A 17,146-nucleotide genomic window follows, 5' to 3' on the forward strand; every position below is an offset into this window, starting at 1 on the left:
AAATATGGAAGATAGCCCGCATCGTTCTATTCGACTATCGTTGACCTATAAACGTTTATGAGAACTATGCGAAATTTTGAAGAAGTCACTTTGCTAGAAATATTATTTAATCAATACGTCAGACGAGATATATTAAAGTTTTATAACGGTGCAATAAGCCGCGCCGGCAGCTTATACAAGGTATCAAGTATCTCGTCGCGATGTTAATAAACGAGGGGGAACAGGCTCGCGACACTCGATGGAACAAGCTAGCGTTCAAAAGTTTTACGAAATAAGGAAAAATGATAAAACTTTTGAACGCAGCCGACAGTTCCCGGTTTCACCGGCACGCCATATTGTTCACACGCTAAAAGCCGAGACATTTTCCTAGCTTGTATTTTCCCATATTTCCTGGTTACAACGGCGATATACGTCGCAGCTTTACGACGGAAAAGTCGCGATGCCCGGCGCTTCTTCCGCTAAACGAAGACATCCCGATCCAATTTCGTCGACCGGTTACGCGATTCTCTTCGAACTCGAATACCGTCAATTTTCTGCTAATATTCGCTCCTCGGTCTGTTGATTTGTTTTATCGAAACGTCTGGTTTCTTCCGTTCTGTGTATTCGCGAAAATTGCCATTCGCCAAATGTTCCTGGAGATTGCCAGTGTTGCCAAAACATTGTAATCCAATGAAAACGTTTAGCGGAATGTCGTCGTTACTTGCTCTCTGCGTAAGGTAAAAATGGCGTGGCGTTGACTCTAAGACGCGTTATATTCACCAATAGCTCGATGATATCACGCGAAAAGAAGCGAACGCCGAGTATCGACAAAATTTATCGAATCTACTAATCGATTAAAGCATCAGGTTCAGACTCTTATGCGTTTTAACCGCGTCGTTGGTGGTCTTCTTGCTTCGAATGCCGGAGTTGTTGCACGTAAAAAGTCACATCAGTCAGGTTATTTTTGCGCCAAGTTTCGTCGTTCGACGAGGCTTCTTATACGATCGTACATTGTGGGTCGTACCAGTCGTGGGTATACGATAAGAAGGCGGGATCATTCGTTTCTAGGTCAGTCGTTTCGAAAGGGTCAGTCGTCGTAAAATATAACCGGAGTACCGAGATTTCAGGACTCCGTGCTTGATGACCCTACTACGAAACCCGAATATGTAATACCTTGCTTTTGACATATTCCTGACGTATAAGAAACGTGGCACGTCAAAGAAATTATCAATCCGTACTGCCGTAGAAGCTAGGTTATCGAACGACTCTCATCTCGAACAAATCGGTTTCCGAACATGTTTCTTGGAAAAAAAGACGCATCGGTTTCCAAACAGAACTTCGATTTCCGAACTTCGCGTGCCGTCGTTGGAGAGTATCGACGTATTCTTAATCGTGTCGTATACGACGTTTAAACGATCTCTATCTTGTAAAGTCTAAACATTAGCCAGCTAAACGTTACGCTTTGTACTCGCTTCTTTTACCACTCTGTTGTTCTTTACGGAATTGACTGGCACGGAAGTGAGTTCTTCCCCTTCGTGGACTATATCGCTTTTATTACGACGAGAGATTTTCGCACCGCCATCCTCCTAATAATTCATCACGCTCCCCTTGTTTCCTGCACCCCTGGAGGTCATCGATACGCTAGATTGTTATGTAACAGAGATTTCTCCTGCCGAAATTTGCCACGTAACGTTGCGAAGATCGAAATCGTTCTTCGATCAAATTATAACGTCCACGTGATCAACGCGCCGCGTTTTTGGTTTTCGTTCCGTTCGTTGGAGCGCGCTTATTTTGTACCGTGTCGAAGGAAATTGCGACAAGGTAAAACACCGTTTTAAACAATTTGAACGAAACGTTTATACCGATGTAACGATAACGATCGAAATTATCAGCCGCTGCTTCCCCTCTGATAACAGCGAATTTACATTTTAAAGTATCATCGCGGTAAACTATTATGCAAAAAGGTCGTGACGCAAAAAGTTTTCGATATTGCTCGTAAATAAATTTTGTAATTTAAAATATGTAGGGCAACAGTGTAGTAGCTTATAAATTTTGCGGGTTATACAAGGAAACCTTGCGAGTCTGGAAGATCAGCTTCTACGGCTCTTGCAACCTCTACGCGGATACTGTCACTCTAGTAACAATCTAGGTACTGTGCTCCAACACACTGCCCCATCTTAACAAATCTCCAAACTTCTACCAGCCATCTCATTTTCGCGGAATTACTCGTGATCAAAACTGTTAAACGAGATATGCCACTAATAACAACGTTCTCGGATTCCTCTTTAAAATTTAAAAGATCCTGAAAATTTCCTTCTTCCACTTGAATACCGTAATTGCCAGGGAAATATTTTTCTCGAAATTATTTACGTCCAGCTTTTACGACTAGCAAACACAAGCGATATAGATTAAATCGATCGTGTTTGTGTCTCAAGGAATTATATGGCATTATATGGCAATTGGTACTGTTGCCCACGATATTCTGATATCGAAACTATCGTCGATGGGTATTTGCGTCCGATTGCTTGTCTTGGCTCTCGAGCTACCTATTTGACCAGTTTGACCTGTTAGACAGATTGTGCGCGTTGTTGGCTCGTACTTGGCCCCAATTGACGTAACTCCTCATGTTCCTTAAGCATCGTATCTGGATTCTTTTCTCTTTATCCTATTTATCAACCTATTTCTACCGTTTGTCGGTGACCTAAAGATTTTCAAACGGATATCGTGCCTTCGTAATTGTATTTTGTTGCAACGTGATCTTTGTAACTCGAAGCGTTCGTGCGACATAAATGGTTTGACACCTATAGAAAGAGCTATTGTATACGTTCTTCGGGGAATATACGTTGAATACTGCACCCTACTTAAGCTCGTAAAAACCATATCCCTGCTAAATCTGCTGGATCGTTCGAGTCAACGAGGATTTTGCGGATTTATTATTTCTTTTTGAAGATTACTAGTAGCGTTACTCGTTGCCTGCAACTGTTTTAATCGTTACATCTCCATAACCCCACCGGATCTTTTAGGTTCACGCATTTCTCGCCATTTTTCTCCCATCACGCTACTCATACTCATTGGTTAATTCGCAGCCTGCGTTTAGATTATTTTGGTACTAGGATCTGTAGCTTCGGAAATTCCGATCGAGAAATCTTGTAAAGTATGCGACTCGTTCGTCGTATACGTGCTTGCGTTCAATGTAAACGTTCTGCGTTTAAACTTATGCGCACCAATAGAGACTTACGCCCATTTATCATCATCGCCTGTAATAATAAAGACGGTATATACAGTATACGTGTATATTTTCCATGCGATCACCAAGTATGAAACGGGCTGTCCAATCGAGAAACTCATTGGAAAAAAATAAAGGAAGAACGTGATGATCGATTGGTTCGAAGCGATAGGTAGCGATAGACGGTAGTTGATCATTCAGCCTATTGACGGACGATTCGAATAATCGAGAGTTTGGTTAATAGATATTCCGATAATTGACATTCCATGGATATTGTGCGGAAATTTCTGCGGTGTACAGACGAAATGATTAAACGCAGAAGTTCGTCAAGGCGAACGGTTCGATCGCATGAACGAACTAACGACGCGTTTGTCGTGGCTATTGTCGTTACAAAAGAAAAAAAAAAACGACAATTATTTTCCAAACGAATTATCTTCGATGCTTATTTCCGGAGAAGTTCTTCGGCCGTATTCTATTCCGTTCGAACGAATCATCGAGAAGCAAGAAATCCCTCGGTTCTCCTAGAGGGTGGATTCTTCTGGAATGAAAGAACGCGGCCGAGATGGCTTTTCCGGTGACTCGTACGAGCTGGGAATGGCGCAAATAATTTACCAAGTAATCGTAAAAGCGTGGATCTGGCCGACAAATAAATAGAAGGGGTTAATTTTCGAGTGTTCGTTCGATCTAGGTGGAGGCCTAGGCGAGTTTATTACGGTAAATATCTTTAAGGGATCGTATATTATATCTGTCACGACGCCCTTTCCCTTTTTCCCGCGTCCCCTAACCCTTTTAACCTGATAAATGTATTTCGTGAGGTTCTACGAGGGTGCCGACATCTCGATGCAATTTCCAAGATAAATATTCCCATCCTAAATGCTGTGGCCTGGTAATTTACTTTTTCGCTTGATTTCGTATTAAAGGCGAATAGTTGACAAAACAAATGTGCCTACTGTAATATGTAATATCTTTTTGCTGTCAATCAAATCTACCAAAGCGTCCTATCTATCATCCCTTTCTTTGAGAATTATTCGCGTACTTTAATACCCGCATCACGCGTATTTCAAATATCTTCAACAAACTATTTATCCGAATATATCGGAGCCTCGCTGTCGCGTAAATTAATACAAATCGTTGAAAATCTTTATTATTATCTGACATTATACAAATAAAGAATTAAAAAAAAACTTTTGCTAGTAGCTAGGAGATTCTTCCTCGTGCAAGTTCAAATACTAAAATTCTTATTCAAAGTTGTCGATTAATTACCGAAGGAAAAACAATGCGATTGAAACGAATATAGGAATCGTTTCTATGACCGTATCGCTATAATCCTATAAATGTAAATGGGAATGAAATGGAAAATAAATAAATGTAAATGTAAGTCAAAGCTCGATATCTGGTTTTGAAGCGCGCGGATTATACGAGATTAATACCACGAAAAGAAATAGAAGGGTTGATATCCCCTTCATGGAGACAATCAAGTTAATTAACACTTTAATGGCGACACGACGCGCATACTATATTAAACAAGCCGCGCGTCCTTGCGGCGATTAAAGTATTATCGTTAACACTTTCAACTTTTGCTATCTTTATGAAATAAGGAGCTGCCTGTGGCGATACTGAGGCGTATTTGCAAAACTACCATAGTCTCGGTGAAACGTGCCACGGTAAATTGATGCGTTAATCGATAAGACCTTCGGCGTCCTGTTTTGATCGAATAAACGTAATCGTTCGAATAATTAAAACACGGAAATCGTTACTTTCTGCAAGAGTTAACGCAATGGGATAACGTAAATATTATTATAGCGTGAGTTAGCGAGGATCGAACGGAAAAATATAATATTCGGATTAAAGGGGCGGCGCATGCGAATATTCTGCAACACGTTTCTACGGTCGGTCGTAATTTTTGTCGTTCGGTGATTGATTAATTCGTCTGGCTGAGCAGTATTTTCCCTCTTAAATCTGATCGTACGCCGTGACACGGCGATCAGGAACGAGAGGGATACTTTGTAGGCATTTCAAAACGGTTAATCAACGTAGCTGTCGCGAGTACGAAGCGAGGAAATGTTTCGCGCGAATTCCGGCTGATCGATCTCGTACGAAAACCGAACAAATAGAAAGATATCGAAACATCGAAACTGTGATATAGGAAGATAAGGTGCTCTAATAAGATTTTCCTCGTCATTTTTTGTACCAAGAAACGAAATTGCTCGTGAGAAGTCGCTTGGTGGTTTTTTCTTGAAGGGTCGGTTTCGTTAACGGCTGAATTGCGTTCGATATGCGACTTTAAAAAAGGAACTTCCTTACATCGTTACGAGCAACGTTCTTCTCTGTGCGTACGATTTTCATGGAAACAACGTTGTTATACAAATGTTATTATACAGGGTAGTTGGTAACTGGTGGTACAAGCGAAAAGGGGGTGATTCTACGCGAAAAAAGAAGTCGAAAATATAGAATAAAAAATTTTTTTTTAATACCAGTTACCAGTTACCAGTTTACCAGTTACCAACCACCCTGTATAAATTATCGTTAACGACGAATTGAAATTTTAATTACAAGCGTTTCGATTCGGCAAGAAAGACGATATGTAATTAAAACGCTGATCGATATTTTCAATTGTATTAAGCCGATTTCGGTTCGATGCAAGATAAAATTCTACGTACGTACGTATTTCGTGTTTCCGTAGGACCAAAATATTTAAGACGTAGGTAGATATAAAATGCCAAGTAACGACTTATTTTCGAAGGAACTGCTGCGCGAGTTGCACATATAAGTGCATATGTTACGCACATATACGCATCTGTATTATCGTACATGTATAGGAGGATATAACATGCACGAAGGTCCAACGAATCTTTCGAGACGACTATTTCCGGTAAAATGCGTTCATCCGATTTTATGGCAGATGTACGCGTCCGTACACGCAGTTACCTGCACTCGTGCGAACGGGATCGTATTTGCCGCAGTGCAGGAACACCAGGAACAGGATAGTTATGCGCCAGCCGTCCCACGGTGTACTTTCGAGCCACTCGGCTCCGCGAGGACCATTCGGTTATTCATGCGTTCCGGAGCGATTGGTAGGGCTCGTTGCTTCGTCCGAATTACGCGTATAAATTGCGCAGTTTCCGAATCCTGCAATACGCCGTTACACTTGCAATAAACTTTTTCCCGTTCGACGACTTTATCCGTTGTTCTTGCGACGATCGAAGCGCTTCGCTCGACGTAAGGATGTTAATCATAAAGGACGGAGAATACGTTCGGCCTTCGATGTTCTTGACAAAACGTTCTCATACAACGATACTAGGATGCTTGGCGTTTCGACTCGTCGACAAAGTTGCCACTATTATTCAAAGATTTTTCGAAGATTACGTCAGTAGGAAGTCGATAGATTCGGCGTGCGCGACCCCGTTTCCAATTTTTCACCGTTGCTTAGAGTTTTCCCAAAAATTTGTTGCCATTTGACTGATACGTATTTTGCTTACTGGTAAAAGTTGTCTAAAAAACATCGACATGTACCACACTGCGTTCTCAAATTTTCCACGCAACGCTGAAAGGCTTTGCCTTTGTGGTACTCGGATATTTTTGACTTTAAAACTCGATGATAACGCCACGGAATCTGGGCTTCAATTTTTTAGAGCGACTTTATCGATTCCATGCCTGCGAATATTTTTCAACGCCGTAGAATTGCTGACAATGTTATTAAAGTATAGTTACTGGTGCATGTACACATGGTTGCAAGTATATTATCGCTCGCTACTTCCCTTTGACGCGATCTAATTTTAATAAATGCGACTAGCGGCCGAGCGAGAAAATTATTTTTCACGAGTCCGAAGGGTTGCGCGCTGCCGGTTACCTTGCGTAATTACAGGGCACAACAAAGTAAAACGGTCAAAAAGAAAAGAACAAAAAAGGGGATTAAAAAGAAAATCCATGCACGCGATAAAAGTAGAAACGCTATACCTGACGTAAAATACGTAAATGGGAGGAAACACGAAAAAGGACGAAGCATCGACGAGAGTTATTCGCAAGATCTGTTTCGCGATACAGTCGACCCTTCTATAACACGGTTAATTCGTTCGCCGTTGTATCGAAACCTTGTTAAGCGAAATCAAAACCGCGCGGTGGAAACGTTCGTGCTATACGAGGATGGTTCAAATTTATTAAATCGTACGCTATATGGAGTCCTGTCGTAATTTTTGCACCGTGTTATATCGAAACCGTGTTTTCAGAGTACCGTGGTATAAGAGAGTCGAGCGTATTTGATATGTGTTCTCGAATCGATACTTGCGAAAAATCTGGCTACGAAGCGACATATCGAAACCTTCGATCGCGTCGTTAGCTCGCTATCGTCTATAAAATACAGTTCCAAGGATTCGCTTCTGAAAATCGCAATCTTTTTTACAATTTTTTTTTACGTTTTTGGTTTCAGAAGAAGCTGTGCACAGTACTCGCTTAATCGAAACCGATACTTTTCAAGAATGGCTGACGCAACAAGATTCGAATCCTTACTTTGATACGTCGGTTCCGTCGAACATGACGGGTCTGGTTGGGAAAACCATCCAGCTCGTTTGTAGAGTGAAAAACCTCGGAAACAGAACCGTAAGTACCTTTGGTTATTGACTCGTTAACTTAGAATTATTAGACTTAACGTTCCGTTTTAACGGAATAGGTAAATAAAGAACAAAAAAAGATCGTGACGATAGTTACGAGCACGTAGTCGATGATTAAAGACAATCTCGTCCAAATCGATTTCCCAGAGAATGCACGCTTTTCTTATCGTATTTCGAGAGCTTATAAATCTTCCGCCTTTGCTCTACTTTTACCTTTCAGAAATAAACCTGACGCTTGTTTTCCATCTTTGTACTTGTACGATCGATATACCGACGTATAAATGTCTCGAGTTGTTGAAGCAACGACGTAGATATCGTGATTATCGAAAAGTCAGAATTAGCGTCAAAGGCGCACACGCGTATGATTCTGACAGCGGGGGTAACGCAACGTTTCAAACGCAAGGGCCGGTTCACGAAATCGGCATGTATAACCAGCCAGTCGATAAACGAGACGTCAAACATCACGCGTGCTGGGTCAACCGATTTGTTTGCGTGGCACGCGTACGGTCCCAAGAGTGGCATGAAATCGGCTAAAACGTCAACATTTCGCTGATAGTGGTCGAATGGAACGCTTCGTAGCGTCGAATTAATCCGCGAATTACGGTGTCGCGAAGGGATCGTGAAACGTTTCTAAACGATTGTTTGCGCAATTCCGTTTGTCGTCAGAGATCGACAGAGATGAATTTACCACATCGAAAGGCGGCTCGTTATTCCAGTTACGTTTCATCGGACCGAATTTCAATTTGCGCTATTGCGACCTGAATTAGACGGATAATCTTAGAAAATTCTTCGCTGTCGATTACTTGCGAATTGCGGTGAAATAATCGATCGATGTTCAATGCGCGTACGATGCGTCTTACGCATTTATCGATCGATCAAGTTTATTAACCGGAAGAAGAGGAAACGCGTTTGTAGACCGTTACAAATCGGACGAATACAGCGTGTTACGTTTTTCGTCTGCAATTTCATCCGTATGCAAAACGCGTGTGTATAGCGTATAACCGCAACAAGACTACGTACGTGCGTATTGACTAGTACGTTTCGACGATATCGTACAATTACGTCCATGTAACGACGACACGAGTAAAGTCGAGATTTTTCAACCCGGCAAAGTTACACGTGGAAACTGATTGATTAAAAGACGATATTCCGAGGAGAAAAGTTTACTTGGCACCGCTTCGCTTTCCGTCGTGCTTCAAAAACTGTATTTACCTTAAAAATTGGTCTCTTTTGCTGAATACACGAAGGTTCGCACATGCGACGTTTCCAAAGCAGGTGCAAACACTTCTGTTGAAAACTCCGGAGTTAATCCGAAGCGAAGAACGTCGTAGCTTCGACTCGCGATATTTGTTTGAGAGCAAACACACGTCGATGTGTACGACGTATACGTTAGAAAGAGCGAATACATAGTTGATTTTATTCACATCGTAAATGCCGCGTCTAAAGTCTAAAGTGGACGAAGCAGTTTGTATCTATTCATTTCCATATCGTTTGCGTGCCGATATAAATTATGTATTACATGTGTACATAGTTACTTTTTTATTTAATCGCATAACACGTATTAATTTATAAATGGGTCTAGATAAACGAATTTTCGAGCTGCGCACACTATATTACCGTACCGCATAGCGTATCTCTCAATTCCGCTAATGCACGTTAATTACTAATTACGCGTATGTTGAATATAATATTTCAAAATTAAAATTAAAGAGCAGGAAGTTTGAGGAACACGAAGAATAATTTCTTGTAATATTGTACGGAATAAAGATACTTATCTTTTTATCGATATGGGCCTAACAGATTTAGAAATATTACATGAAATCTAAACGTAATTTCAGTTTTATAAAGTCGGTTTCAGACGGTTACTAGGAAATTCATGTATTTACGTAATGGTAACCTTAAGCTGTATAACAGTATTCGTAGTAAATGATGAAATATGTACGAGCTTGGCGTGTCTTTTGCGCTGCTACACTTACGTTGGCAGCCAGATGATTTCCTATTCCAAAACCCATGCGAATTCTATCTCTTTCGTCCAACGTTATAACGTTTAATAACTCGAATATATTTTTGTTCCTAATTTCGTAATTTTATATATTTTCATAAAGTCTCCGGTGTCCTGCTTGAGTTCGTAACCGAGATTTCGTAATCGCCGTAAAATAAAAGAATCAACTGGAATCGAAATAGCGTTGGTAGGAAGGAAGAACGAAATACGTAGATCGTCAGCTTCCATTCGTAAATCATAAAGCGTTAAACGAGCGCTATCGGTTCGTTTGTACGTCGGATATTACAGGGAGATAGGAAATAGGGTCGGATGCAAAATCGCGTGCGGATCGCGTACAGAGATTTGTGACGATTGCTCGGCCGCAGATCAAATGACCAAGCGTAATCTATTAAATTAATTTTTATAATTTAATAAAGCAGTCGCTAAGGTCGATTCATCCTTCGAAAGGGAAATAACTCGAGTACCAACGTTATCGACTAGATTTCGTTCCGATCAACGGTACGGAGAAGCTCGCGACGTCAACCGAACTTGCCCTACGTCATCTTGCACACTCCTCGTTGAAACTTTATCGATTTGCTTATCCCATATCCGAATAAGAATCATCTTGGAATATTTTTACAATTTTCCGTATACCTGTTATCGTGGCTAATTGTGGATATTGCCATGACAAATTTTGCGCAGTAACAAGCTTTTATACCACTGTCTACTACTTTGTATTCGACGATTCAGATGGGAAGTAAAGTATTCCACGACGTATTTCAAAAATCAGCTTGCTTCTCCGCTCCTTACTCTCGATAATATACTGTTCCGTAAAAAATAGAATAATGGTTATGACGGAATGTTTCTAGCAAGCAAAATATCGGTACAACTATACGGTGTGCCGTTAAATTTTCATTAGGAAAGATAACATTTACGACGTAACTTTCGAGGTAATGCAAATACAGTAGTTCTCCTTTATTCCGTTGTAATAAACCGGCGAAAGTATATAAGCCTGTAACGAATTCCGGAAGGATAGAGGTAATTGTAAAAACTTTAAAGCTAAAAATGTATCCTACGAGTTCGAGACCTCGGCTGTGACACGGTGATTCTGGCAATCAGGTTTATACAGCCGAAAGCATCGTGTCCACGCGATACGTTAGTTGCGAGCGAAGAATGAATGACTAACGAGGAGCGTGGGCAATTCGTGGGAAAACGTCGCAAAAATGACGAAAGTTACTTTAACTTGTGCGCTAGGTAACCCATTTGAAGTAAACGTACTTTGCTCGTGAATTAAACAAACACGGAGAGAACAGTTTTACTCGTACTCGGTAGTCGTAAAAGGATTGATTCGTAAGTGACGCGAACCAACGAATCGCGCGAGATTAACGACGTAGCCTGCCGCTGATAGAAAATAGAACGATTCCGTAAAGTAAACGATGGATTGTATCTATAAAGAAGGAATGACGTGTAAGCTTAACGGCTTTGGGCTGAAAAGTAATGGTGTAACAGCGCGAGCAGGTGCTAGAGGGAGGAAAAGGGGAGAAGCAGAAGTTGTACGATCCAATGTTATAAAAAAGGGTGCGCAACCGGTAATAAGCCGATGTCGAAAGACGTCAAGCGAAATATAATGCAACGTGCTTCGCATCCCGCATTATCTTTGGATACGACTTTTTAACGCTGGCACTGTCTCGCTCGTAAAGCCTTGAAAAACGACTTGTTCGAAAGAAATTCGAGCAAGGTGCGCGTCGCAGAAAACTTTCTTACGCGATATCGAGTTAATTTTCTTCTTCGAACCGTCGAATCGTAAAAATCCAAGGAATCGCTGCCTTTACAACTTTTTCTTTCAATTTTTACGAAATTGTTACTGAATCTTTAAACGTATCATCGGAGAGTGTTAAACGGTAAGTGAGGCGAAGGAAAAATGCAAAGGAAATTAACTCGCGCGATGTAGCGAAGCGTGTCTGGGAAAAATGAATATACGTAGAGTATATCTTTTGTTAGGAAAAATGGTGAATATACATGTACGTAAGTACGTTTCGCCGTATGGTTTTGTCGATACTCGTGTGGCAATGTTTACGATGTCGCGGCCTGGAAAAAGCACGTAAGCGGATAGTTTCGCGTGTAATCATTTTTGAATTTTAGGAGGCCCATTAATCTCCGGAACGTGGTTCGTTCGACTTTTGTCGCGTGCACAGTTTGGCGCGGGTTAGATTAGCTTAGCCAACCGTTCCAAATGAAAACACAGTGGCTAAGAGCGCACCTGTTTTCTTTCTTTTTCGTACGTTTATACTCGGTCCCGTAACCTACCTACCCCAAAAATGAACAGACTAATATCACGATAATATAATCGAGGTTAGCGATGAAATAGCGGTATGCTTTTAGTCGAGCGTACGTTTATTCGTTTACGTTTATTCACTGGCGATGTAACTTTGCTAAGAACAATCGCGCTAATTAGATTTGTTTCCTATGGTCAATGTGGATACTGTGATAAAAGGAATATGTGCGCGTTATTTGTCAGGCGTATTTCCTTCCTCGCGAAGGACGAAGAGAACGAGAAACCTCGTAGCGTAATCGCTACTTATTTTAAGCGTTGAGGAAAACGTTTAAGAAATATTCGTTTCGTTGATTTTAGGTTTCGTGGGTAAGGCATCGAGATATTCACCTGCTGACGATCGGTCGGTACACTTACACGAGCGATCAACGTTTCGAGGCGATGCATACGCCGCACACGGAAGAATGGACATTAAGGATACGATATCCTCAGAAGAAGGATTCTGGTATTTACGAGTGCCAAATATCCACAACTCCTCCCATCGGATACTCTGTTCATCTCAACGTGGTCGGTAAGATATCCTTTAACCCGGATAGAACTCTGTTACTCTAATTAAATTACCATCGCGAATTACTCGAACCAACTTCTTCCATGCTGGTCCGCTTAAATCGAATAACTTTTCTCGCAAACGTTTTCTACGTGACACTAATGCATAGAATTGCTTACCCAGCGCACAGGCGCGCGGCTACGTACAAAAGTTTGACTCGCATCACGTCGTAAGCAAACCTCGAGGACGAAAACTCGGATAGAGGTGAGCTCGGTTTTCTCGTTTTAACGAACGACGCGAGGTGTTGCGGGCGAAATTACTGCGCGAATATCGTAACTTAAGGGCAGACTTATCGTCCCAGACTTTGTAACCAAACAGATATCGCGGCAATCGCGTACGTATCGGCGGCTTAATCGTACACGCGACGACGGTTACATGAAAGGAAACGCGTTATTATTCTAGCAACGTAATTATACGAGCTAGTAAGAGCGTGTATCGAGCGACGTTCAAGCAACGCGACGAGAAGGGAGGGATAGAGGATATGGAATCTTCCGCAGGTATAAACACCGTAATGACAATGCGGAAACATCGTCCAACCTACACTCTGATGCTGTCTGACGAAACCATCTATTAATTTGGAGGAAATTTTCCCTGGTGGATCGTGACATAGTTGTAATTATTTGCTCGCAATCATTGTCATCGAACCGAAGAATTTTACGGCAAGACGTTTCTTTCTTACAAGCTAGATTAATCTTTATAGCAGATATCGTGTTTGATGGAACGAAAGATCACCCCGATATTCTTATAGTCACTCGAACGCGTGAAATATGTAAAGCTTCTGGACAAAGTGTATGTTCGGGCTGCAAAATTTGTTATCCGAATGCGTCTTTTCAAGGGTGTTTTGGGTCGCTGAAGCCGGAAACGAGGGTCGTTTGTCATAGAAACGAACGGTGTTGAAAATTCCGCCGTACGAATATTTGGCCGGAGAAAATCTTAATCGTAGAAATTCGCGCAAGACTACGATCATACAGAGCGATAAGCGGTAAAGAAAGCAATGTTCCGTCGCTTGGATCACGATCTAATCGACACGATCGAACCTGATCCGTTACTCGCGATTCACATACGTCAAATGTATACGGAACAAAGCATACACGATAGGTTAAGAGTATCAAATTGTAAAAAGCGACCCTGATTTTCGGCTTCAGTGACCTCAAAAACCCCTAACAACCCCCTGTCGCTCTGGTAGATTATTTTGCAGTCTGGATGCATTTATTTACGTTTGTTACGATTACAAGCGCAATGTACTTTCATAATTGATCCTAAACATCTCCCGTTCTGAAAGATCGTGGAATCGATTATCGCTTAAAATTATTCCAAACGATAATTTATTTCTAGCTACAAATCGGAAATCTCATCTTGATTACTTTCTGTACAACTCAAGTGACTACCGAATGATAGTTTCTGCAAGGAATGTATGTACCACTAGAGACGAAAGTTTTGCAAAGGAATGCAAGTTCTGTAAGGGCATTTGGGGATTGTAAATTAGCACGCTAACGTTCGTTACATGTTCTGTGTTTTCGTCTTTAAGAAGAATTACCTGAACGTAGCTAATTCGAACGACACCGGAAAGTATCGTAGGTTCTTCGGCTTCTTCGTGATAAACGAAAGGCGCAAGAGTCAAAGGTCGGAAGGAAAGTAGCGAAAACTAAAAGAAGAAGAAGTGGAGGTAATGGTTGATTCGATAGAATGGATAGAGTGGATAGATAGGAAGGAAAGAATATCAAGAGAGGATTCTGGCGATTTTTCCTCTTTCCTTTCTTTCCACGAGCAGTAGGTTCATTAGCCTCGACGATAATTGTCCCGCTGCGTGACTCGCCTTTGCAAAACATCGTTCGATACTCGACGTCCGAAAGAGTCTTCCTGCTATTTCCTTGTCCTCGTCAGGTGGAAGTCGTGAAACTCGTAAGAGCGGTAAGTCCTAAGATATACGGATCCGTGTAACGCTAGAAACAATCGCTTGATTTCTTTTTTCTTTTGTTCGGTCTGCGGGATTTTAGCCTGTAGCAACCGGTCGAGGTCCGATAATAGCCGGTGACGTTGATCGATCGCCAACCCTGGAGATCGAACCGGATATACCGATGATCAGGGAACAAAACGTAGCCTAGTGGAAACGAAAAGAATCGCGTACATATACGTATACGCATGTAGATCGTTATCGATCCGGCTGGATACGATGGAATTTAAGTGTCTGGCGATCTGTCGCGGTTATAACGTTACAGTTCCGATTCTTCCAACTTATAGGAAATCCTATGAAATCGAATCGCGAAAATAAGGTCGATAGAAATTGTAAACTTTCCTCGTTTCCTTGTAACGTTTAAGAAAAGCTCTCTCTCCCTCGCGAATTTTTAGTCGTAGAAGATACATATTCCGCGAATGGAATCGTAAAGTACAGAAACAAAGTCGAACGAAAAAATAACTATAATCAGTCGCGAAATGGAAACCGTGGATACGAGTTGGATCGAGATAGTCTGCGTAGTTTTAAGAATATTCGTTGCTTCGTGCTTGCTGGTAGAAAGAAATAGCTGTATATCGAGGTGGAAGCAGACAACGCCGCTAAGAAGCAAGGAGCGAACGTCGATTTGGTATAACGGGCAGAAACGATGCACGTGGCTCGGTGTATCGTGCAAACTCCGCGTATTTACACGAGGTTCGAAGGTAGAAGCAGAGAGGCGAAGAAAGAAACGGTGGAGAGTCGGATACGTCTTTAGGAAAAGCTGAAAAGGTGTTGGACAAATTGTTCATTCGTGGCAAATCGACGCCAGTTCCCGGTTTCTTTTGCGACGTCTAATAAAGGAACTAGACTAGAACGAATCGAAAAACAATTGCCGAGCTTTCAGCGGCATTCTTGGCACCCGATATCCGTGAAATTGCTGCGACAAATTGAGTCTTTCTGACGACAACAACAACGGCAACATCGACCTTTTCCTCTTGGTATCTGCTCCTTCTAATACTCGTCTCGTCTTTTTCTTTCTCTTTTTCTCTTGCTCGTGCTCGAACCTGGAATGCAAGCCAGTTGCATGGGAAAGAAACGACCCCGTCGCTCGTTTCGTTGTCTCCTTTAAAGCTTCCCTTCTTGACGAAATCGTTTGTTTCGCCGCCGCTTCTCTTCCACTCTACTCTTGCTCGCTCGAAAACCGCGCAATTTATTTATAATTCTTCGAAAAAATTCTCGTCGACTCAAGCAGCAAATCAAAAGTATATTTTGCGCCGGGAAGTTTCGCGGCCGTTCCATCTCTCTGCAAATTGAATTTGCGGAATCGAGTCAAGACATCATTTGCCACGACTTTCTCCTCCGTTTCACCGTCGGCTTTTAATTCCGTGAAACGAACTTCGTTTCTGCTAACACCAACAAAAAAGGAAAGGTATTTAAACATTTTTACCTCGGAGCTCCATTACAGAAATAAAGTTAATTCCTTGAATGTTAACTTAAAACACGTCCGTTGTCATACTTCTTGCTATTCGAAAGTAACAGCTTTACGGGCTTTTACCAACGTATTTCCCCGCTGAAAATTTCTTTTAATTATTCGGTTTACCTTGCGCAGGAATCGTTCTTTAATTCTCCGTGAAAAACATTCGACAAGCACTCCCGGAAAATGTACCGCGCTCTATTCAATACGTTCCCTTTTATTAGCCACCCTCTTTTCCCTTTTTACGGATTCACCGCAAGAAAAGGATCCGTGATCTGTCGAAACGATCACCGTTTACATTTATAGCCTCTTTACGATCGTCCCTTGTGTTACTTTTATCGCACTCGTCGCAATTGCCGCGTCTAAACTACACAGACTTTGCGACAACCGCAGAAAATTATTTGCTGTAAACACCGCAGGCATTACCGATCTTCGCTGTAACGCTGTTTTCGTACATTAATTATCAGCGTTTTATCGGAGATTCCGTTTCTCACCGTTTCCGAAATCTCGTTGCATCTTCACGTTTCGTTAATTTCCTCCTATTTCGTTTTTACCATCGTTCGATGATATTAATAAATCGTGACGATTTATACAGAAAATAGACGAGGAAACCGAAGGTATCGGAGATAAATTTTGTTTGGAAACGTTGTCTGTTTTTGTTCGACCGAAACAGGCCATTTCTCGTGTTTGAAACGTTCCTATAATACGTATTTTATTCATCGTTCCAATTTACCTTGGTTCGCTATAAAAATTCCAACGTTCGCTGAGAGAAGAAACTATTTGCACGAATTTGTACCTCTTTTGATTGCCTATTTCTGTCGTTTAATTAATTAAAGCACAACGCCGAGAAACTTCGGTTGACGTCAAGCTCGACGAAAGAGGAAGCGAGAGAAACAGAGTCCAGTGCTTTTGAGCGTTTTTAATTTAATGAAATATCATTTCACGTTGAAAAGTCGAGAAAGCAACGAAGGATCTTGGCATTTTCGATGCATACCGGGATCGAACGAGAAATCGCGTTCCGATCGTACGAGTTATAGAATATCGATGACGTCGACGACGGCCAATTC

At 41.6% G+C, this 17,146-nt stretch overlaps 1 protein-coding gene across 2 annotated transcripts in view; it reads left to right on the top strand.

The window, feature by feature from the left end:
- Window positions 1–17,146, top strand: part of LOC126878312 (zwei Ig domain protein zig-8-like) — a 58,912-nt gene that overhangs the window by 24,965 nt on the left and 16,801 nt on the right. Inside the window, exons 3-4 of one of the 2 annotated variants that reach the window (XM_050640977.1) lie at window positions 7,635–7,801; window positions 12,426–12,636. In XM_050640977.1, the coding sequence (XP_050496934.1) occupies window positions 7,635–7,801; window positions 12,426–12,636 (378 nt within the window). Of the gene's footprint in view, window positions 1–7,631; window positions 7,802–12,425; window positions 12,637–17,146 lie in introns of both variants that reach the window. The other variant, XM_050640976.1, reaches the window with a different exon arrangement.

The sequence above is a fragment of the Bombus huntii genome, chromosome 2, assembly GCF_024542735.1.
Source record: "Bombus huntii isolate Logan2020A chromosome 2, iyBomHunt1.1, whole genome shotgun sequence".
Taxonomy (NCBI): domain Eukaryota; kingdom Metazoa; phylum Arthropoda; class Insecta; order Hymenoptera; family Apidae; genus Bombus; species Bombus huntii.